We start from the raw sequence: 18,368 nt of genomic DNA, 5'->3' as shown, positions 1-18,368 counted from the left end.
ATGATCTGAAACCAGACACTCACCGAGGCTGCTGAAGCCAACCAGCCCTGCGACCTTTGACCCTTCAGGTAACGATGTGATTCCTGTCAAACGATGCAGAGGGCAGTGTCATCGAACAGGTGATAACCAACCGGACGGCCGCTGCGATTGGTTCTTTGTATTCTTGGAAATAAGCACCTGAGCCCAGGTTTTGCAGATACTTCCTGTTGTGATGAGGAGCGCCGGCGTGCAGGTCGGAGGGTTTCATCCTGACTTCCTGTCCTCCTGGAAAGTACTTTTACTCGGGTACTGAGCTCCGTCTCTGCTTTTTCCCCATTGTCCTGAGCACATCACCACACTCTGCTTTTACTTGTTTAAAATCTTTTATTTAAAACTCAAACACCACAAAGAGTAAAACATCTTGACCCTACAGACAGGGTGAGGGTTCAAAGGTCAGAGATGGGGTTACCTCGCTGCAGATACATCAAAATAAAAAACTTCAAAAACCCCAAACTGAGTCTATTTACAGTATTGCCTTAGAAGTGGTGAGTTCACCCTGACCTCAGCAGGTCACACACTTTGACCTGTTGAATGACAACACACCAGTTCAAAGGCAGCAGGGGGCGCTAACACAGCAACAGTAACGACCACTTCAAAGCGACTGTGGTGAGGAAAAACTAACATAAATAAATAAAGTGTATTTTTCATTTTAGATGGAAGGAGTTTAGTGTAACTTTCTTCAAGCCGTTTAGCCTCTGAAATGCATTAAAAACGATCATAAAACATCCAAATCACACAATTTCAGTTTATTTCACATCAGCTGATATTTTCGGAAGCACCGCCCCGTTTTTCCTGACTGGCTCCTGAATGTTCCAGCTTTTACTCTGATGGAGGAGCTGATATCGTGAAAACTCAAACGCTCCCCTCACGTTCTCAGCTTTATTATTAAACTAATCACTTCCTGTTTCACTGTCATGTTTCTCAGAGCTACTGGCTGTAATTGGGCGCTGAGCTGATCACATTTAGTTATAGATTCAGGGCAGAGAAAGTCAAAGGTCAAACAGTAAAACAATAAAAGGAAGGTCATGAGGAGATTTGGAGAGCGCGCCCTGCTGCTGGGAAGGTGAAAGTGCGTTTATCGGATGGCTGCAGTTCCTGCTCGCAGTAAACCACCAACGAAAACCCGAGCAGATAGCGAGGTGGGGCCGGGCTGATCAGACGAAGCGGGCTTGGACTCATTGGTCTAATTTTCATCTGTCTGTAGCTCTAACACGCTAACGCTGGAAGCTAGTGGCTTTCTGCTGTGTTGGAAGTGTAGGACAAACCATCGGGAGGTCGTTCAGTCCCCTCGGAGGAAACGCCGCCCCTGAAATAATAAAGAAAACGGCGACCAGAGGAGCTGAAACCCACTGAGGACGCGGGAAGCTCAGCAAACTAGCGAGGCGTTCAAACGCGGCTCAAAGTTCGGGGTGGGGAAAAGAGGGAAACGTGGCGTCTTCAGCAGGAAGCGTGGGGTTCGGACAAAATCTCTCAGAAATTCTCTAAAATTAAACACTTGACTCACAAACGCAAACTATCTCAGGGGACGCCGCCGCCAAGGAGAACAGGACGCCACACAGACGGCGGCCAGCTACAAGATTAGACATCATCATCATCGTCATCCTCCTCGCCTTCATCGTTCGCCTGTCTCTTCCTCTTCTGTCCCTGAACGCCCGCCGCATCATCTGCAGAAACAGAACGGACCAATCAGGGCACGCCCCGCCCACCTGGAGCCTAGATACAGCTGCAACACTGAAACACATGCTCACCATCCTCCTCCTCTTCGTCTTCCTCATCGTCATCCTGAGATGAAGCACAGAAAGAAGAGAAGCAGATTTACGTTTCTGACTGGACGCCTCTGACAGGAAGTGAACGAACACGTTATCAGAGGAAACAAATTTAACTCGTCGTCAGGTTCAGAGGACCAAAAGTTCCAAAAACAGATGTAATAGAACATAATGAAAAACAATAATGTAGGAAATAAAAACAAAATGAAATACGTCATAAAAGAAGGATAAACAAATACAAAGAAATTATTACATTACAAATGGAGAAATACAAAAGTGTCGCTTTTGGTGAAAAATTTTTGTTAATGACAAATAGTTGTTTTGGTGCTTTTAATCCTCAAAACTGTCAGTGACGGGGGGCGTGGCTGACAACAGAAGGTTTGGCTGTCGGACACACACACACACACACACACCACACACACACACACACTGCGGGGAAACTCGGGGTTCAGGGTCTTGGCCAAGGACACTTTGTCATGCAGACTGGAGGACCTGGGATTGTCTGCTGACCCCAGGATCATCTGCGGCTCCACCTGCAGGATGAAGCTGGATTTGCTCACCTGGTTGGCGCGGTTCACCTGGAAACCCAGCCCCGCCTCTGCACTCTCCGAGCCGTCCTCGTCCTCGTCTTCCTCCTCATCGTACGCGCCAGTTGGCCCCGCCCCGTCCTCGCCATCCTCATCTGCAAACACGCACACGGGCATGACGAAACAGAGACGAGGAGGAGGACGGCGCTCCGTCTGAGCGGGTCTCACCTTCGTCCTCCGCCTCGGAGTCGGGTGCCTCGTTGTCCTCCTGGTCGAAGCCGTCCAGGTAGGTCACCTGGGGCAGCAGCTCAAACACGCTCTCCCGGTACTCCTCCAGAGACGTGATCTCGCAGTTAAACAGGTCAAGGCTCTGCAGGCTCTTCAGGTGTTGCTACAGGAGGAAACGACACGTTAGAACCTCAGAACGTTTCCTCTGTGAGCATGGCTGGAGCAGCGCAAGAACCTCACCAGCGCCTCCACGGTGCTCAGCTCCTTGATCTTGTTCCCACTCAGGTTCAGGTAGGTCAGGTTTGGACATTTCTCCGACAGCATCTCAAGAGAACCCGACAAATTGTTATCGCTCAGTTCCAACTGAGGGGGAGCAAAGACAAGAATGTCAGGAAAACCATCCGCCAGGAGAACCACAGTCCATGTGTGAAACAAAAAATTAGGATTTCTTCCTTTTCACTTTGTGGGTCCACTACACCTTCATTTACACATTAATTTAGCAGATTTTGATTTTGGTGGCATTGGTTCTTCATACTGCCAGTTACACCTGTCAAAGCACAAAGGCCCCCTGCTCGTTAGATCTCTCCCACCCGCAGAGGGTGCTCTCTGACCTCAAACCCAATCTCCTTCTTCCCCCTGAAAATGTTTGAATGCACCGTTGATGAGGTCAGACAGGTGAGCTCACCTTGCGTAGTTTGGGCAGCGAGGGCAGCTTGGCGAACGAGGTCAGACCAACGTTGACCATGCTGAGGAACTCGAGCTCCGTGAACTCATCGGTCAGACCGTCGACCTCGCCGTCTGCCGAGCGGCTGTTGTCCAGCACCAGCTCTGCGATCTGAGGACAGAGCAGAGCATGATGGGACATAAGCCTCTGTGTGTGTTTTATTAATCAGTTTGAACATGAAGTATTGATGAACCCTATACCTGACTGTACAGAAGACAGAACGTGATAGATGTGATATTTGTTTATTTATCAGTTTATAAGTCAAGCCCGAGTTAACACGAGGACCACAGTCGAGGTCATTCTGAGCCTGTACAAATTGTTAATTATACTTACAGGTTGCCTGGCAACTCATATTGATTAAGAAGGCTGCTGTAACATGAGCCAGAGCGAGCCAGGCGTGATGGACAGGTAAACACTCACACTTATAATCAGAGTGGGCGGAGAGTGTGGAAAACCAATCAGAGCAAATAAAGGTAAACCCAGTAGAGATGGCTCGACAATGCAGCTGAACAGGTGAGTGCAGAGCAGGTAGTTATCTACACGTAAATTAGCCCTTTTGTCACGTTTGATCGTCCACACAGCCTCCGTCAGCTGGATCAATAATCTGATCGGAGATCAGGGTTAGTGACGTTGACTCTCGCTGGCTTCCTGTTTATGTAACGCGCCCGCACCCCCTCCCGACTCCTGTAGGGAGGGGGCGGCACTCACCATCTGCTCCCCCCCCCCCCCCCCCCCGAATGGCGGAGCGTGTTATTCAACTGCTGCAGCTTATATAACGCATAAGCGCGCGCACGCGGCACCATACGACGGGCGCACGGACTCCGGTACTTCGCTGTAACGGAGATTAGGACATTCCCGAGCAGTAATCCAGCCCTAATCTGCAAGGCTAAAACCGGTTACCCGGTACTCTCGTTACAGTTACGGCCCGCAGGGTCCGCCAGGAGAGAACATTTCCGCGGTTAATCCGCTTCTGTGACCCGGTACCGCCTCTGAAACGAGCTCCGTGTCGCTGTCCCGGAGGCTCCGAGGAGCGGTCTGTTCCGGGACTCACCGTCCACCCTAGGCGGGTTACCCTGCCTCCTTACGCCGGACCCGCTGGGATTAAGACTATAAACCCGCTGCTATTCGGACGGCCAGAGCTGAAGGATGCTCCGCATCCCGTCGTGACCGTCAGCTGGACGCCCGAGAGCGGGCACCCGGACCCCGGGCGCACCTGCCGGGCCACATCAAAGACCGAACGGCTCACCTCCGCCGGGTTCCGGTTCCGCAGCTCCAGGGTGATCCTCTTCTTCATGTCCATGCTGTGGCGGTGAACGGCTGACGGCGTCCCGGGGTCGGAGCGGTGCCTGCCTTCCTCTGCTGGCTGCCGTTCGCCTACTGATCCTCCATGATACGGCGAGCCCCGCCCACCAACCCACGGGGTTGGACGTGCACGCCTGAGCCACCGCTGATTGGACGGCGGGCACATCAATCAGACTTGATTAGGTCTAGTCCTACCAGATAGGTCGTTTGTCATGAAACCCAGACGGCACTGCAAAGCTTCATGGGAGTTGCAGTTTAATCGCACAAAAGCTTCCTTTTTCTTTCATTGAATTAAAGAAAGATCAGAGTGAAATAAAGCAGTTCTAATAAAAAAAAAATGAACCGCTCTATAATTATTTACAGGCCAGAAGCGCTGCACTAGTTTCAAGAGTATGAATACAATTAAACTTGACTTTACAGCTGGCTCAATAAATGCATCATGGATATAAAACTTAAACATCATTGTAATCATTTTGCCATCACAGCAGCAGCTGGCCCTTGTTGCTTTGTCAGTCTCCCAGCACTCATCACCCCTGTTACCAATTAAGTTTGTGCAGAAAACACTTGAATGCAAAAATCAGAGCCTGGATGCCACGGTGTCCAGCTCAGTTCTTCATCCAGAATCAGGGACGCGTTGTTCATTCGCCTGTAAGCTACAGGACAGGAGCTAAACTAAAACAGGACATTTCCTTAAGGTCAGTAAACACCTCGCTATTAGCTTATGAAACAAGCTTTTATTGAAAGGAAGAAGCGTTTACCTGAGATCACAGGTACACAGGCAGCCGCCATCATCATCATGAAGCATTAAGGTACAGTTTACAAAAATACAAATTTATATGTACACTGAAAAAGTCGACGTCACTGAGTGTATAAAAATGGCTGAAGTTATACAGGTGATGGAGGACAGGTGTGTTCTCAGGTGGGCTTCTATAAGGGAGCAGGCTGGGCAGACATGAGCCTCGCAGAGGAGCACTCCTGCAGCCTCAGGTGTGACATCGCCTATCTCTGAAATGAAAAAGTGAGCGGTGGAGCAGTGCAGGTGAGGCACACTGTCCAGGATCAGGCAAGCTCAGCTATACTTGACACTTTTCACCTGGCAGGCCAATTAAGGTTTCCATTTCCTGTCTAGAGTATCCTGGAATGAATTAGCGTTTAGCACTTCCTGTCCTGACAGGAAGTGAAAGATTCTAACAGGAAACACATTATTCACGGTGAAGCATTTACACAGAACAGCTGTTTGCTTACGAGACAGCTGTGGCGGTGACCTTGAGGTGATGTGACCAGTCTGATGTTGGTGTAAAAATCAAAACATGTAAGTGTCACAAACCAAAGTGGGAGGAGTTAAAAGACCAAATTTAAGGACGGTTATGTAGATGAGTGAGGTGGAGGAGGGTGGAGCAGGGCAGCGTCACACTGCTGGTCATGTGACTTCAGTAGTGACATCAATAGTCACCTGACCTTAGCGTGCCCCTTTAGAAACCACCTGGAAACAACATCATAATTAATGAACAGAGTCCATGATGGAGCTGGTTCAGCTCAGGTCAAAGGTCACAGGAAGACAGAGTAACGCTTCCTGCAGCTCATGAACACAAGGTCACATCGGAAGAACACAGCAGAGTCCGAGCATTCCTGGAAAACCGGCTCCTTTCACAGCACCCTCCGCTGGATGGTGAAGGGTGTGAGTGGCAGGAATCAGTCCATAGAAGGAACATTTGAAGAAGCTTCCTCTCCGCCAGCGCCGGGCAGAGGAAACACGTTAAAGCGGCATTCGGGGAACAAATGGCTGAGGGTAAACAAGGTCCCTCTTCCTCCTTGGGTCATCAATGTCCTCTACGCGGCAGCCATTTTGGACCCTGCTGAAAAAAAGAAGTGAAAGGTTTCTAAACCGGGGAGTCTGGATGGCGCTGAGCCGAACTCCGCCCCCTGTTGAAGCATGTGTCACGCCAGGATCAGGTCTTTTTGTGGGCATGAGTACATCGTGCAAATCCCGCCTGCTGCGCTCCGTTAGGAGCTCACCTCCGTCGCCTCTCCCCCCGCCTCCACCAGCGTCACTTGACCCTCCTCTCCCTCCATGATGATGCCCCCCTCCTGCAGCACCACCATCTCGCCCTCCTCCTCCACCACGCCGCCAGATCCCTCCTCCTCATCCTCCTCTCCTCCCACCACCTCCTCGGGGCTGGCAGCAGCGTTGGTGGCGCCAGCCGCCGTGTTTGCGGTGGCGGTGCCAGCCTGACTCTGGGCCATGGCCTCCAGCTTGATGCGGTACTCCTCCGCCTCCTGCTCCTTCCTCAGCAGCTGCTGTCGGTACTCCTGCGCCTTCCTGTTGGCCTCCTGCAGCTGCCTCTGCAACAGCTCCTGCAGGAAAACAAATAATCCTCATCGATCAGCACAAAACCATACAGACCAGCGCACCCCACCCAAACCACGGAGAGAAACCCATGTGGTGTGACGTGTGCACACGTATTGAATGCTGGTGTGGTTTCAGACATTTGTAGCACTGAGGGGATTTCGAAAGAGGAAATTGTCAGATTCATGAAACTGGACTTCAGGTTTGGACATCACGCTCGAGGATCACGCCGTACGCATTTGCAACTCTTTTGGGGAAATTTCGCTCCAAACTAACCCACACTGTGAACCCACCCACAGCACCGGCTCACAAATGATCCCCGATTCAAATCCAATTCAATTACAGCGGGGCAACGACAACGGTCTAACTTCCTGTTGGGTTTGTGGCGTGGTTCCAAGAGGCACGGCCATGTTAACGGCGCTACAGAGCCATATTCAAAATAAAAGCATTGGATGAAATCAACTTTAGATCCACACACAGTGGAGCTGGCACACATCATTCAGGCGAACACAGCTCTGCAGGTTTATACAAATCTGACACACACACACACACACACACACACACACACACACACACACACACACACACACACACACACACACACACACACACACACACACACACACACACACACACACGCTTCTTTATGGTCCCTCAAGACTACAGTGGGTCATTGGCAGGGTGACATCTTGTTAGGCCTGGGGTCAGTGTTGTTTTCTATACACTGTAAAACGCAGCTCGCTGAAACTGTGAGCGGCGTTCAGAGGTCAGAGGTCACTGATCACAGTGTGGAGGCGGCGCTCACCGTCTCTCCCGTGTTGTTGTGGTTGTTGGTCACCTCCAGCTTCCTCTTCCTGGAGGGCGGAGGCTGCGGCTCCTCCGTCACCACCTCCTCTGTCACGGTGTTGGCAGGCACGGCAAGCACTGGATAAGATAAAATAAAAATCAGGATGTAAATGGCCTCAGGACTTCCCGCCACTTCCTGTTCAAAGGCATCAGTATCATACTCTGCTGTCCATGCTGCATGGTGACGAAGAACGGCTGTGCCATCCCTCCTGTTGTCTGCAGGTTTCCGTGCTGGTCGGTTACTATGGTGATGACCCTCTGACCACCTTCGTTTACGACGGTGGCGTGCTGGATGTTGGAGTCAAGAGCGCTGGCAGCCATCGCTTCCTCAGAGTCTCCTGAAAAACAAAAGGGGGTCGTTACAGCGATGCGGTCTGCGGCTTCTCATCGGTGTCGGGGACCGCGGTACTGTTTGTGCAGCATTTCAAAAATGGCGTGAAGGAGGCGCTCTCGTGACTCACAGAGTATTTCCACTGACCAGCCATTCGGTGGCAAGAAATCTGCTGAGGTTGCATTTTTGGATCGCTTGGAAACCCCGGTGTAGTAAGTACTGAAAAATGACCAGCTGCTACCACCGTGTCAAGCTGTGACGTGCCGACCAAAGAGGTAGAGATGGAAAAGGGCTCTGTGTGTGTGCACACATCTCACCTGCATTGGCCTTGTTGAGCAGCTCGGCCAGGTTGACCACGCCCCCCTGAATGGCAGGTATGCCCTGGATGATGAACTGTGGTTGGTTGGTGGTGCTGCTCGTCTCCACATTCATGCTCACCTGGTTCATATTCACCTGATTCTGCATGCCCTCCTACACACACACACACACAGTGAAGCATTCATTAATTTAAAGGTGCCTTTTTCTGCATTTCTACCTCCGCAGAATCAACCAATCAGGAGGCTTCTGTTAGTAGCATTTTATTTATCCTCACTCTGGCGCCATCAGGTGTGCGCAGGTGCTTTGTACTGAAAGGCAAAGACCCTACAATCATACAAAGTAACCCCACCCACTTCCTGTAAACACTGTACAAAGACACAGGAGAGACTTTTGGAACGCCCCCCATGTCCTTTTCTTCTGCCGGCTGTGGGTGTAAAGGGGTTGGGATAGGTTAGGATCCAGGCTGCTATGATTCCTGTTTCCTGTTATGAGGGGAGATGTTATCAGAACGTGTGATTGCATGATCACCTTGGTCACCTATAGCATGTCAGAGTTTCTGGCTTCGATCCTAAGCCCGTTGGTCGGCAGCTCTGAACATCCAGACATGTTGAGTCATTATGGAGGCAGATGAAACCATGGTCTCATTCCATGTTACACCTCTCTTCACTTGCATCCCAGTCACTGAAGTGTTGGAGGTAGTTCGTAATAGAGCAGGGCGATATGGCCAAAAATATTTATCACGATATATATATTTGAAAATTTGCGATAACAATATAACTGACAAATTGAAAATAAAACAAAAAACCCATCCATTTGTTTTCACTTAAAAAAGCAGCTGTTTTTTTGTGCATTAAAGCTATAAAAACATTTAACAGTGCAAATGTAATGTAATAACATAATGTAATAAATTCTGTTTTCATGGATGCCTGGATGTTAAACTTCATAGTTACACCTGGTAAAACAGCTACGCTGATCATTTTATTAAGGATGAAAGAATTTAGACAGTTATCAACCACTTCAGCCCCATGCCCCTGGTACCGGGGGCAAAAAGGAGGAGATCACGTTTAATTGGTTATAACACGGGGTGAGAAATATAAGTCCAGACATGTGGTGTCCACAGAAACCTCTGAATCTCAGCTAAAATGTCATATAAACCATTTCTACAACCACCAAATACATTGAAAACAAGCCATGATTAAACGAGCAGTTATGTAAATGCGCAGAAGACTGCTAAACAAACAAAACCGAACCGGAAATTCTCCAGACTTCATGTAACCGGCTAAAGATAGACTGGTTAGCTTCCAGGGCTATCACTGACTCCACACACCAAGCTTCACCACGATCAGACCAAAATTCACTGAATGAACCGCAAAAGAAAACCACAAAAACACACAGCGGCGCAAATACGCTAAGACAGAGATTGGCTTACCCAGGGCTGTAATTTTTCACTGTTTCACTTTAGAAACATAAATCTTTGCACAGATGATGTTTATATTATGTTGGTTATTATATTATGTTGGTTACTGAAATTCTGGAACCAAATGTGATCTGAGGCATATTTTTAAAAGGGTTATATGCTAAAAATTTTAAAAAGAATTACGCAAGGATAAAATCTACTTACTTTTTCTGTGTTCCAGTCTCAGTAACTTTGACACAGTAATATCTGCTTCAATAGTTACACCTCTGATGAAATCTCACAAGTGTTAGCTTTATTTTGATACCAAGATTGTAAGCACAGAGTTTGTAATTGCAGAGAAATAACCAATTAAATTTGGGCATTGCATTTTCGAGCATGAAGCTCAGAAACCCCCTTCAGGCTTAAGAGGTTAACTCTCAGTGATGGTGCAGTGTTCGTTTGACTTTGGGACCTGAAGCTGACGGAGGTTTGGACCCAGATTACTCCCTGATTTAAGAGCACCTCCGTCCGACAAATATGGCAATAACGACGCCCGCTTGCATGTTCTACAAAAAAAAAAAAAAAAAAAAAGTGCTTTGTTGTGTATCTGGCAGACAACACCAAACCAGTTCCACATCACTGAAGTTGCAGCATTTTTACAAACCAATTCTGGTTCATCCGTTTCACTCAACGAGCCGCTTTCCCCCTTCTCATTCTCTGTTGCTGCCATGCTTTTTCCACCATGTGCGTATTATAAACAAAGGCACTGCGCGTGCATGTTTTACCCGTATTCTATCACAATATTTTATTTTGTTATCATTGCCTAACATTGTACCGGTATTACCGTGAACGGTATAATATGGCCCAGCCCTAGTTCGTAAGAGATTACAGGATAACCCCAACCTCAGCAACAGGACCACTCTCAGCATCGACTACATGTGTTTGAACTGTGTCTTCATTTCATCCGTTTCAGAAGTGGAGAAGAGGGCTTTGCTATCCTACCCTGGAACATCACCAAGCCATTGGTTCAGGTATGTGGATGACACCTGGGTGAAAATCAAATCTCAGGACGTTCCACAATTCACGGATTACATTAACTCGGTGGACCAACACATCAAATTCACCAGGGAGGATATGAAAAGTGGCAGGTTAGCCTTCTTAGACTGTGAGATTTCCATCAGTAATGGGGGACATCTAAAAGCTGACGCACAACTGCCGCCCAAGCGAAAACCTGTAGTGATCCCGTACATGTCAGGCGTATCGGAGCAGCTGAGACACATTTTTTCTAAACACCGCGTCTCTGTGGCTTTTAAACCCCAAAAATTGGCCCACCCCAAGGATCTGACAGCCCATTGTTCCTTCAGTGGGGCTAGTTTTAGTCATTGTGCAAATGTCCCGTTTATAAGGTTGGAAACCTGAAGTCAGCTGAGACTGAAGAAGTCACCTGGATGATGACGAAGGGTCCAGATGAATAGAATCAACCTTTTGAGAAGTGCATGTGTGGCGCGGCTGTGGGGGACGCGGACACACCCGAGCAGCAACCGCGCCTCAACAGCTTCAAAGCAGAGTGCACTGGGTCCCGTTGTTGTCGTTGGTGTGTGTTAGACAGCAACTGAAAAGCTGCAGCCGTGTGTGAGGTACGACAACCAGAAATAAAAGTGCTGAAAATGTGGTCGTCTCTGCCACGCGTCTGTCACGGTACAATTAGCTCAGACCTCTGTGTGTTTACAGCAAAGCTTGTCATTAAAGCAGGATTTCACAGCAGCAACAAACTGAACTCAGCTTATTTTTCACAGCAGTGTGCACACACAGCGCCTCTCTGCAGTAAACAACAAGTGAAACAAAGACAAGTGTGTTAGTCTGTCGGATTATTGACTGAGTGTTTGTGCTACTGAAGCACAGTAACACAAGTGCTGTCATCACTCGAGCTGCTCTCAGCTGACTGACGGTGTCACGGACGTGAAACGGCTGTAAATAAATTCTATCAGTGACTGCAGCACAGAAACTCTCAGCAGCTCACTGCACCAGACGGAAAATGTTGTTATAATGAACATTGATCCATTGTTCCAGTCTGCTGCTATGAATTATGGGATAGCGTTTTCTGCTCCCCTTTCATAAAGAACACTCCAGTGTCTCCTCTGCTAAAGGAGGCAATAAAGGAAGCATTAAAGATCCTTTCCTCAGACAGCTCTGATTACGGCCTCCCGGCAACAAACATTCCTACACAAAACAACTCGGGCGAAATGTCTGCCTCACCTGATCTCCGGGCAGCCTGAAAGTCTCTGTTATCGACCTCGCTGCAGAGTGCGAGCACACCTGTAACCTTTCTGTCACACTGAAACCTCAATGTTCTGCTTCTGCTTGTCGACTCACCTGCAGCAGCAGCATCAGCTCCGTGTTCTGGATGTCCATGGCGATGTCGAATGGCGTCTTGTCGAATTTGCTGAGCGCGTGTACGTCAGCGCCGTGCTTGATGAGCGTTTCAGCCACGCTGTGGTGCCCATGCTGTGCTGCCCAGTGCAGCGCCGTCATCTTCAGCATGTCTTTGGCGTTGATGTCAGCGCCGTTCTAAAAGGGAGGTCCACATATGTCAAAGATCACAGCGCTTAGAGCACACAGAGCCTTCCAATGAAGACAAGCCGTCTTACCCGGACCAGCAGCTCCACGATGACCGTGTGTCCCTCGGCGGCAGCCATATGCAGCGGGGTGCGGTCCACTTTGGTGCGGGCGTCTCTGCTGACACCGGCCCTCAGCAGGACGTCGGCAGTGGAGTAATGGCCATGCTGAGCGGCCAGGTGGAGCGGGGACGTCCCAAGCTGAAGGTGAGTGAGAAGGAGCCAGAACAGGTGAGCTCAGGTGCAGCTTTCTATCTCAGAGTCTCAGAAACAACTCTTTTTCAAGGTTCAAGTCCCACCCTTCATCCACTCACTTCCGCGTATCCTGTTCAGGGGCGCTGGAGCCTATCCCAGCTGTCTTAGGGTGAGAGGCGGGGTACACCCTGGACAGGTTGCCATTCTGTTGCAGGGCTAACACATAGACACAGGCACTCACATTCACACCTAACTTTAACCTAACCCGCTAACAAGTCTTTGGACTGTGGGAGGACGCCGGAGTACCCGGAGAGAACCCACGCAAACTCGACACAGAAAGACCCCGGCCTGATGGTGGAACTGAACTCTTGCTGTGAGGCAACAGTGCTAACCACTGTGCCGCCTGCTGACGTTCCCATCCCATTATTAGTGCTATTTAAAAAAAAAAGAAAAAAAAAGCATGCAGCAGAGTCTCACCCAGTCAGTGGTGAACGGCGCCCCGTTGGCCATCAAATTTCGAACTTCGTCATCCTGACCTTTCCGGGCTGCCTCTAGCAGCCGCTTCCCCAAATCGACCAGCGACATCTGCAGAAAGGGATCGATACAGCTGATCAATTCTCCCAATCAGTAACTTCAGGCATCCTCAAACAGCCAATGAAAGCTGCAGTGTCCATCCTTTATTTGCAGGGTGTTGTTTATGACCAACAAAAACCTTTAATTCAACATTTCTTAAAAACACTGTTTAACTTCTCTCAGCCTGTCTGATTAAACAACTCCTTCAAACGTACCAGCTCGCTTATCTGAAGCTAACAGTTAGGTGTCTATTATCGGACACACATGGTTCATCTGCGCCTGCTCCGTCGGTAAGGCTCAAGTTGAAGTTGCCCGCTTATGTTTTAAGAGCAGAAATGTAAAGTGTGTTTGCTAACATCTACTCATGTGCAGTGGGTTAGCTCCTCTTTAAAAGACACAAATAACAAAAACCTGTGTGTGTCGGATAACGGGTCCGTAGCTGAGGGTTTAGCACGGCAGGGCTACAGAAACCTGCTAAAGTGCACCAGGGGGCTGACTGAACCCCCCCAGGCCCGCTGTGAGCGAGTTGTGGAGGCTCACACCCGACCGAATGCTTTTATTTTACCAGAACGTGCCCCAGGCCGTGTCCGATAATGGAAATCGGGTAGTCACACCGCTCTCGTGATTGCGAAACAGCAGAGAAGGACGAGATTCCTCTCCGCGGCCGAGGAGCCATTTTAGGCGCCTCGACGGGCAGAAAAATTCCGCCATGAGCTGCGTCGCCCCGCGCAGCCTGTCCGTGCTCTTCTTCGCCACCCGCACCGCCGCCACGGTCACAACAACACCGACAGGAAACCGTTTGATATTAAGTTGTTGGTTTTCCGGGGGAAGTCACACAGAAATTTCCTATTTTACACGCGGAGAAAAAACTACTTCCACATCCGGTTAGTCGGTGTTGTCGGAGCGCGCGCAGTCATACCGCTCACCGGAGCCTCGTGCGGAAAGGTTGACTCTGGCGCGCGCAATTCCACCTTCGTGCGGAGGACGCGAGCCGGAGCACGCGGGCGGCTGTGGTCCCGCGGCGGGCGGCTGTGGTCCCGCGGCGGCCGACGAAGGGAGTACTTACCGGCTCCAGGTTTGTGGGGCCGCGCTACTCCTCGCTGCTAACCTTAGCGGCTCGATGCTAGCCGCCCCACCGTGGGCGTCTGCGGGAGCTTGTGCTTGTTTTGTGATCCGTGCTACGGAAGAATGGGTGCAGTCAGGCGTACACTTCAAGACTAGAACCGCACCAGAACATGAATGCCGAACACTAAGAGAGCTTGGCCCGTCCGACTCTAGCGAGTCTGTTTACGGAGAAAAGTTAGCGAGACGCGGCCGGATGGTAAGGGTGTAACCTTCAAAATAAGAGCCTCTCCAGCCGTCCAGTGATTTAAATGTTTTTGTAAAACTGTAAACCGTCATCATCGCACTCCTGTCAGCGTTAGGACTATTAACAGGGATTGTTCAGATTAATGCCATTTAGTATTTGTGAATTAAATATGTTTCCTGAAAATTCTGAGTAAAGATCTTAAAGTGCATTTCAATCATTTGGTAGCCCTCAATAACAACATTCAGCCAACAGGCTTTGGAAGTGAAGAAAACCAGACATTATTGTCATGAAGATATCTGCCTATAGTCCGTTTTTGACGAAAATGCAGGTAAAATTCATATTACAACTAATGTAAATTTATAGTATTTTCCCCTCGGCTAATTAATAGCAAATAAACCAATAAACTACTGATTAACGGTAAAAGTGTACCTGAAATCCACAGTTGGACCGTACACTATTTTATGTTGAAAGTCTTCAAAGGAAGTGTGGTCCTCTGTAAAGCTTATAGCTATGTTAGCCGTTAGCCTGCGCGCATGTAAGCTGGAACAAGTTAAAATAAAGCTGCTTTACCTTCTTATCTCAAGGTTCTCGCGATCGTACGCCTCCTGGCGTGGATGGGACCCGGAAAGGTGCGCTTATCTGCTCAGAAAACCTTCACAAACAGGTATTTTTTTTAAAAAAAAATGTTTAATGTGCTACAAAGATGGCGGCCCCGCGACACCGGAGGTGGAAGCCGGAGAGTGTTAACCTGCCAGGGGGCGGGCTCTGTGCCGGCGGAGGCGAAGAGATCTGAGGTCAGTTTGAAGAACAGAGTGTGCATCACAGGGCTGTGATGCAGTGACCGAGGCTGACCACAGATCAGCCAACAGGAGAGGCTGATTCCCGCCTGCGCAGCAAAGAAGAGTACGACATGTTGGGAGTAGTAGAAGAAGAGTCGTGCGTTTTGTTTTCTGGAATTTCACATTTAAATATGTATAAATTAAGTTCTTAAATTATTCATAAATCTCCAATAAAAAAAGAAAAGTGATAGTCTGTTCGACGTGTTTCGATTATTTAAAGGGATAATGGGTTTTTGTGAGCTGTCACGTTGGACAGGACAGATGTGTGCGTTTTCTCTGAGATGATCTATGACCCCAGGTGATCATAGAAGAAGAAAATTATCTTGATGCATGATTAACCTGAGAGGAATCAGACCAATAAGACCTGATGTTTGGAGACGTGATTGGTCAAATAAATGCGTGTCAGCCGGGTTTTGATCTGAAAGAGCTTAAACCTCCACTTTCGATGTTCAGGTGTGAAACATAAGAAAGTACTTCTAATCAGGTAACAGCACAGACCTGCTGATGGCTCAGGTGCGTGGGCAGCTCTGCTAAATCCTGCAGCAGAGATCACAGAGAAGCACACCTGGGTTTCCTGTCAGTTGCACCTGTAGCGCCTATGGACCAATCAAACGCTGTTTAACAGGTGCAGGGAGGTTTGAAGCTCTGAGGCACATGATAGAAATCAAGTTTCTTCTGTGATGTTCGACTCCGTTAACCATAATCCACCACCAGGCGCCGGGCACAAGAAGAAAGAGGTTCTGTTCAGAGGATCATTTTTCAGGAGCTGCTGATCAAATGTATTGATTATCCGACTCATTCTGTAATCATCAGCAGGTGATGAGGTAATCACTCGGGTATGTGCTGTGAACATTACTCAGTGATGTCACAGAGGTGTTTCTGACCCTGAAGCTGAACACGAATTTATTCGTCGTGTATGACGAGGTTTACTCCATAGTCACTGTAATTCACATACATGGCCAGTTAATGATCGTGTGACTTTATTAGTTACTTTTACTGTAATAAAAGCCAAACTTACGAGTAACTGTGGACTTTTTTATTGTTGTTGGCAGGAGTGCGAGGTTTGATTACAGCTACACAAATAAATAAATAAATAATAAACAGGGCAGACTGTGAGGTTAACCTGAACAGCTGTAACAAAAGAAAAGAGGCACAGATGAAACAGAACAATGTGATCTTCACAGGCGTCTGTTCAAAAACCAGAAAATTAAAAAGCCTTGTCACACCAGTCACATCATCTCCTTCAGTTCTGCAGGTGAACCTCACCTGAGAGGGTGACGCAGTTCTTCAAACATCAGCTGCTCCATCACAAGTCAAATTTATTTTACCAAACGATAATCAAAGGGTTCAAAGAGCACCACACTTCCTGTTCCACCCAGGAAGAAAACTGGAAGTGTGGTGCACCTAACGTGCTGTCCTGCAGACCCTGCATCTTTGCTTCAGTGTGGTCTGAGGTCAGAGGTTAGCTGGCTTCACAGCAGCAGGTCAGCGAGCAGGGCGTCCACAGCGGCAATCGGAGCTCTCCAGTAATTAAAGGAGGAGAACTCTGACAGCTCCCTCTGCAGGAGACACAGGGAATGACACATTTCAGTTAACAACAGGTCTCTGTACAGCGCAGCCCAAGGGCAAAATCCAAGAGGGGAGTAAACTCTACATGCAGAAAGGCTAACTTACATCTATGTTAGATCCTGAGAGCAGGGCTCAATAGTGTAACTTCATGTGTGAAGTTTTAAAAACAGCGCCCCCTCCAGTCAGTACGGAGCCTGCCATTAACTAGTGACACGATCGATACCTCAGAGCAGGGGTGGCCAACTCCAGGCCACGAGAGCCGGCATCCTGCAGGTTTTAGACCTCACCCTGGGTCAACACACCTGAATCAAATGATTAGTTCATTACCAGGCCTCTGGAGAACTTCGAGACATGCTGAGGAGGTCATTTAGCCATTTGAATCAGTTTTGTTGGATCAAGGACACATCTAAAACCTAAAGGACCCCGGCTCTCGAGGCCTGGAGTTGACCACCCGTGCCTCAGAGGAAAATAAGGACAGTGAAGCTAAACATCAGTGTGAGGGAATCACTGTAGTGCTGCAGTAGTCAGTTCATGTTAAACCAGGATCTACTGTCACTTTACTGTCTGTGTCTACAGCAGGAAATGGCTGTTGGGCTAAAATCCAGCTGTTAGCTGTGATGTTGGGATTTGTGGAGGAGAGCCTGAGTCACGTGGAGTCAGAAACTCTGCAATCAGAGCTATTTTATGCAATAAAATAAATAAAATAATCTGTTTTTACCCAAACACTCTTTATCCAAAGAGTTTACGACATACATAACTACATCACACCACTTTCGTACCATCAGCACGTCTGCAGGGAAAACAGCTTCCTCGCGTCATCTGACTGACTGCATTACTTCATATTAGCAGTGAGGAAAAGTGAAGCCCCCGTGTAAGTGAAGGACGTGGAGATTTCTTTCCTGTGGACATGATGTCAGGTTTCCACTCTGCTTTTGTCTGTGGTGTGACACGCGTGCAGTAACCGTGATGTTGGAAACTGTGGCTGTGTGGGGCAAAGAGAGAACAATTTATTGTTGGCTCGGCCGGGAGAGGAAAGTCTGGAGTGTGGACTTGAGCTTGTCGGTCTGGTGAACCCAGAGTCACCTGATATGTGTAGTGTCTCATGTCCTCTGGAAACAGCCAATGGAAGCACTCACAGCACCACCCACAGGAACTGTACACTAAATCTACATGCAGGTGCAGATAAAGCAGCTGGAGCTGAAGCTGGAGCGTCTCCATTAGAAGCAATATTTCCTTTGTTTGTGTTCGCACTTTCTCAGCAGGAGTGTGTTCACCTGCTGTGAGGTAAATACACCTGGAACTGATCACATGATCAGGCCTGCAGTACTTTGAAAACTGCTGTCAGAGATTTGAGTGTTGTATCACAGATTTTTCCCAAATAATGATTTGGGAAATATCGGCTCGTCGGACACTGCTCAGTGGGACATTTTCATGTGTCACCTGT

General features: G+C 48.6%; 3 protein-coding genes and 1 long non-coding RNA gene across 9 annotated transcripts in view; 1 reads left to right on the top strand and 3 right to left on the bottom strand.

The window, feature by feature from the left end:
- Positions 1-343: 343 nt before the first annotated feature.
- LOC309699047 (acidic leucine-rich nuclear phosphoprotein 32 family member E-like) lies at positions 344-4,994 on the bottom strand. Of its 2 annotated transcripts, none has more exons than XM_082521905.1 (7): positions 4,531-4,994; positions 3,246-3,395; positions 2,801-2,884; positions 2,561-2,723; positions 2,366-2,487; positions 1,788-1,821; positions 344-1,703 (listed from the first exon to the last, which is right to left on the bottom strand). In XM_082521905.1, exons 1-7 carry the CDS (start codon positions 4,750-4,752, stop codon positions 1,618-1,620), a joined length of 861 nt encoding a protein of 286 aa, XP_082378031.1. In that variant the 5' UTR covers positions 4,753-4,994; the 3' UTR covers positions 344-1,617. The 2 variants fall into 2 exon arrangements, with proteins under 2 accessions (XP_082378031.1, XP_082378030.1); XM_082521904.1 differs by having other exon boundaries at positions 2,801-2,923; positions 4,531-4,981.
- A 306-nt stretch (positions 4,995-5,300) lies between these two features.
- Positions 5,301-15,199, bottom strand: LOC309699042 (GA-binding protein subunit beta-2-like). Of its 5 annotated transcripts, none has more exons than XM_082521894.1 (8): positions 15,087-15,199; positions 13,112-13,219; positions 12,473-12,640; positions 12,198-12,392; positions 8,428-8,581; positions 7,941-8,117; positions 7,739-7,857; positions 5,301-6,941 (listed from the first exon to the last, which is right to left on the bottom strand). In XM_082521894.1, exons 2-8 carry the CDS (start codon positions 13,217-13,219, stop codon positions 6,591-6,593), a joined length of 1,272 nt encoding a protein of 423 aa, XP_082378020.1. In that variant the 5' UTR covers positions 15,087-15,199; the 3' UTR covers positions 5,301-6,590. The 5 variants fall into 5 exon arrangements, with proteins under 5 accessions (XP_082378020.1, XP_082378019.1, XP_082378018.1 ...); XM_082521893.1 differs by lacking the exon at positions 15,087-15,199 and adding an exon at positions 14,274-14,515; XM_082521892.1 differs by lacking the exon at positions 15,087-15,199 and adding an exon at positions 13,773-14,259.
- LOC309699059 lies at positions 14,415-15,548 on the top strand. The gene is made up of 2 exons (XR_014274244.1): positions 14,415-14,528; positions 15,101-15,548. It is a non-coding gene; the product is annotated as an uncharacterized lncRNA (long non-coding RNA).
- An 828-nt stretch (positions 15,549-16,376) lies between these two features.
- mllt11 (MLLT11 transcription factor 7 cofactor) overlaps positions 16,377-18,368 on the bottom strand; it is a 3,164-nt gene continuing 1,172 nt past the window's right edge. The window contains exon 3 of the mRNA XM_082521918.1: positions 16,377-16,914. Coding sequence (XP_082378044.1) covers positions 16,828-16,914 — 87 coding nt within the window. The 3' untranslated portion in view covers positions 16,377-16,827. The remainder of the gene's footprint in view (positions 16,915-18,368) is intronic.

The sequence above is a fragment of the Aulonocara stuartgranti genome (genome assembly GCF_965226115.1).
Source record: "Aulonocara stuartgranti genome assembly, chromosome: 22".
Lineage (NCBI taxonomy): Eukaryota > Metazoa > Chordata > Actinopteri > Cichliformes > Cichlidae > Aulonocara > Aulonocara stuartgranti.
The sequence above is the reverse complement of the archived record's forward strand: the minus strand, read 5'-3'. Positions and strand labels throughout refer to the sequence as shown.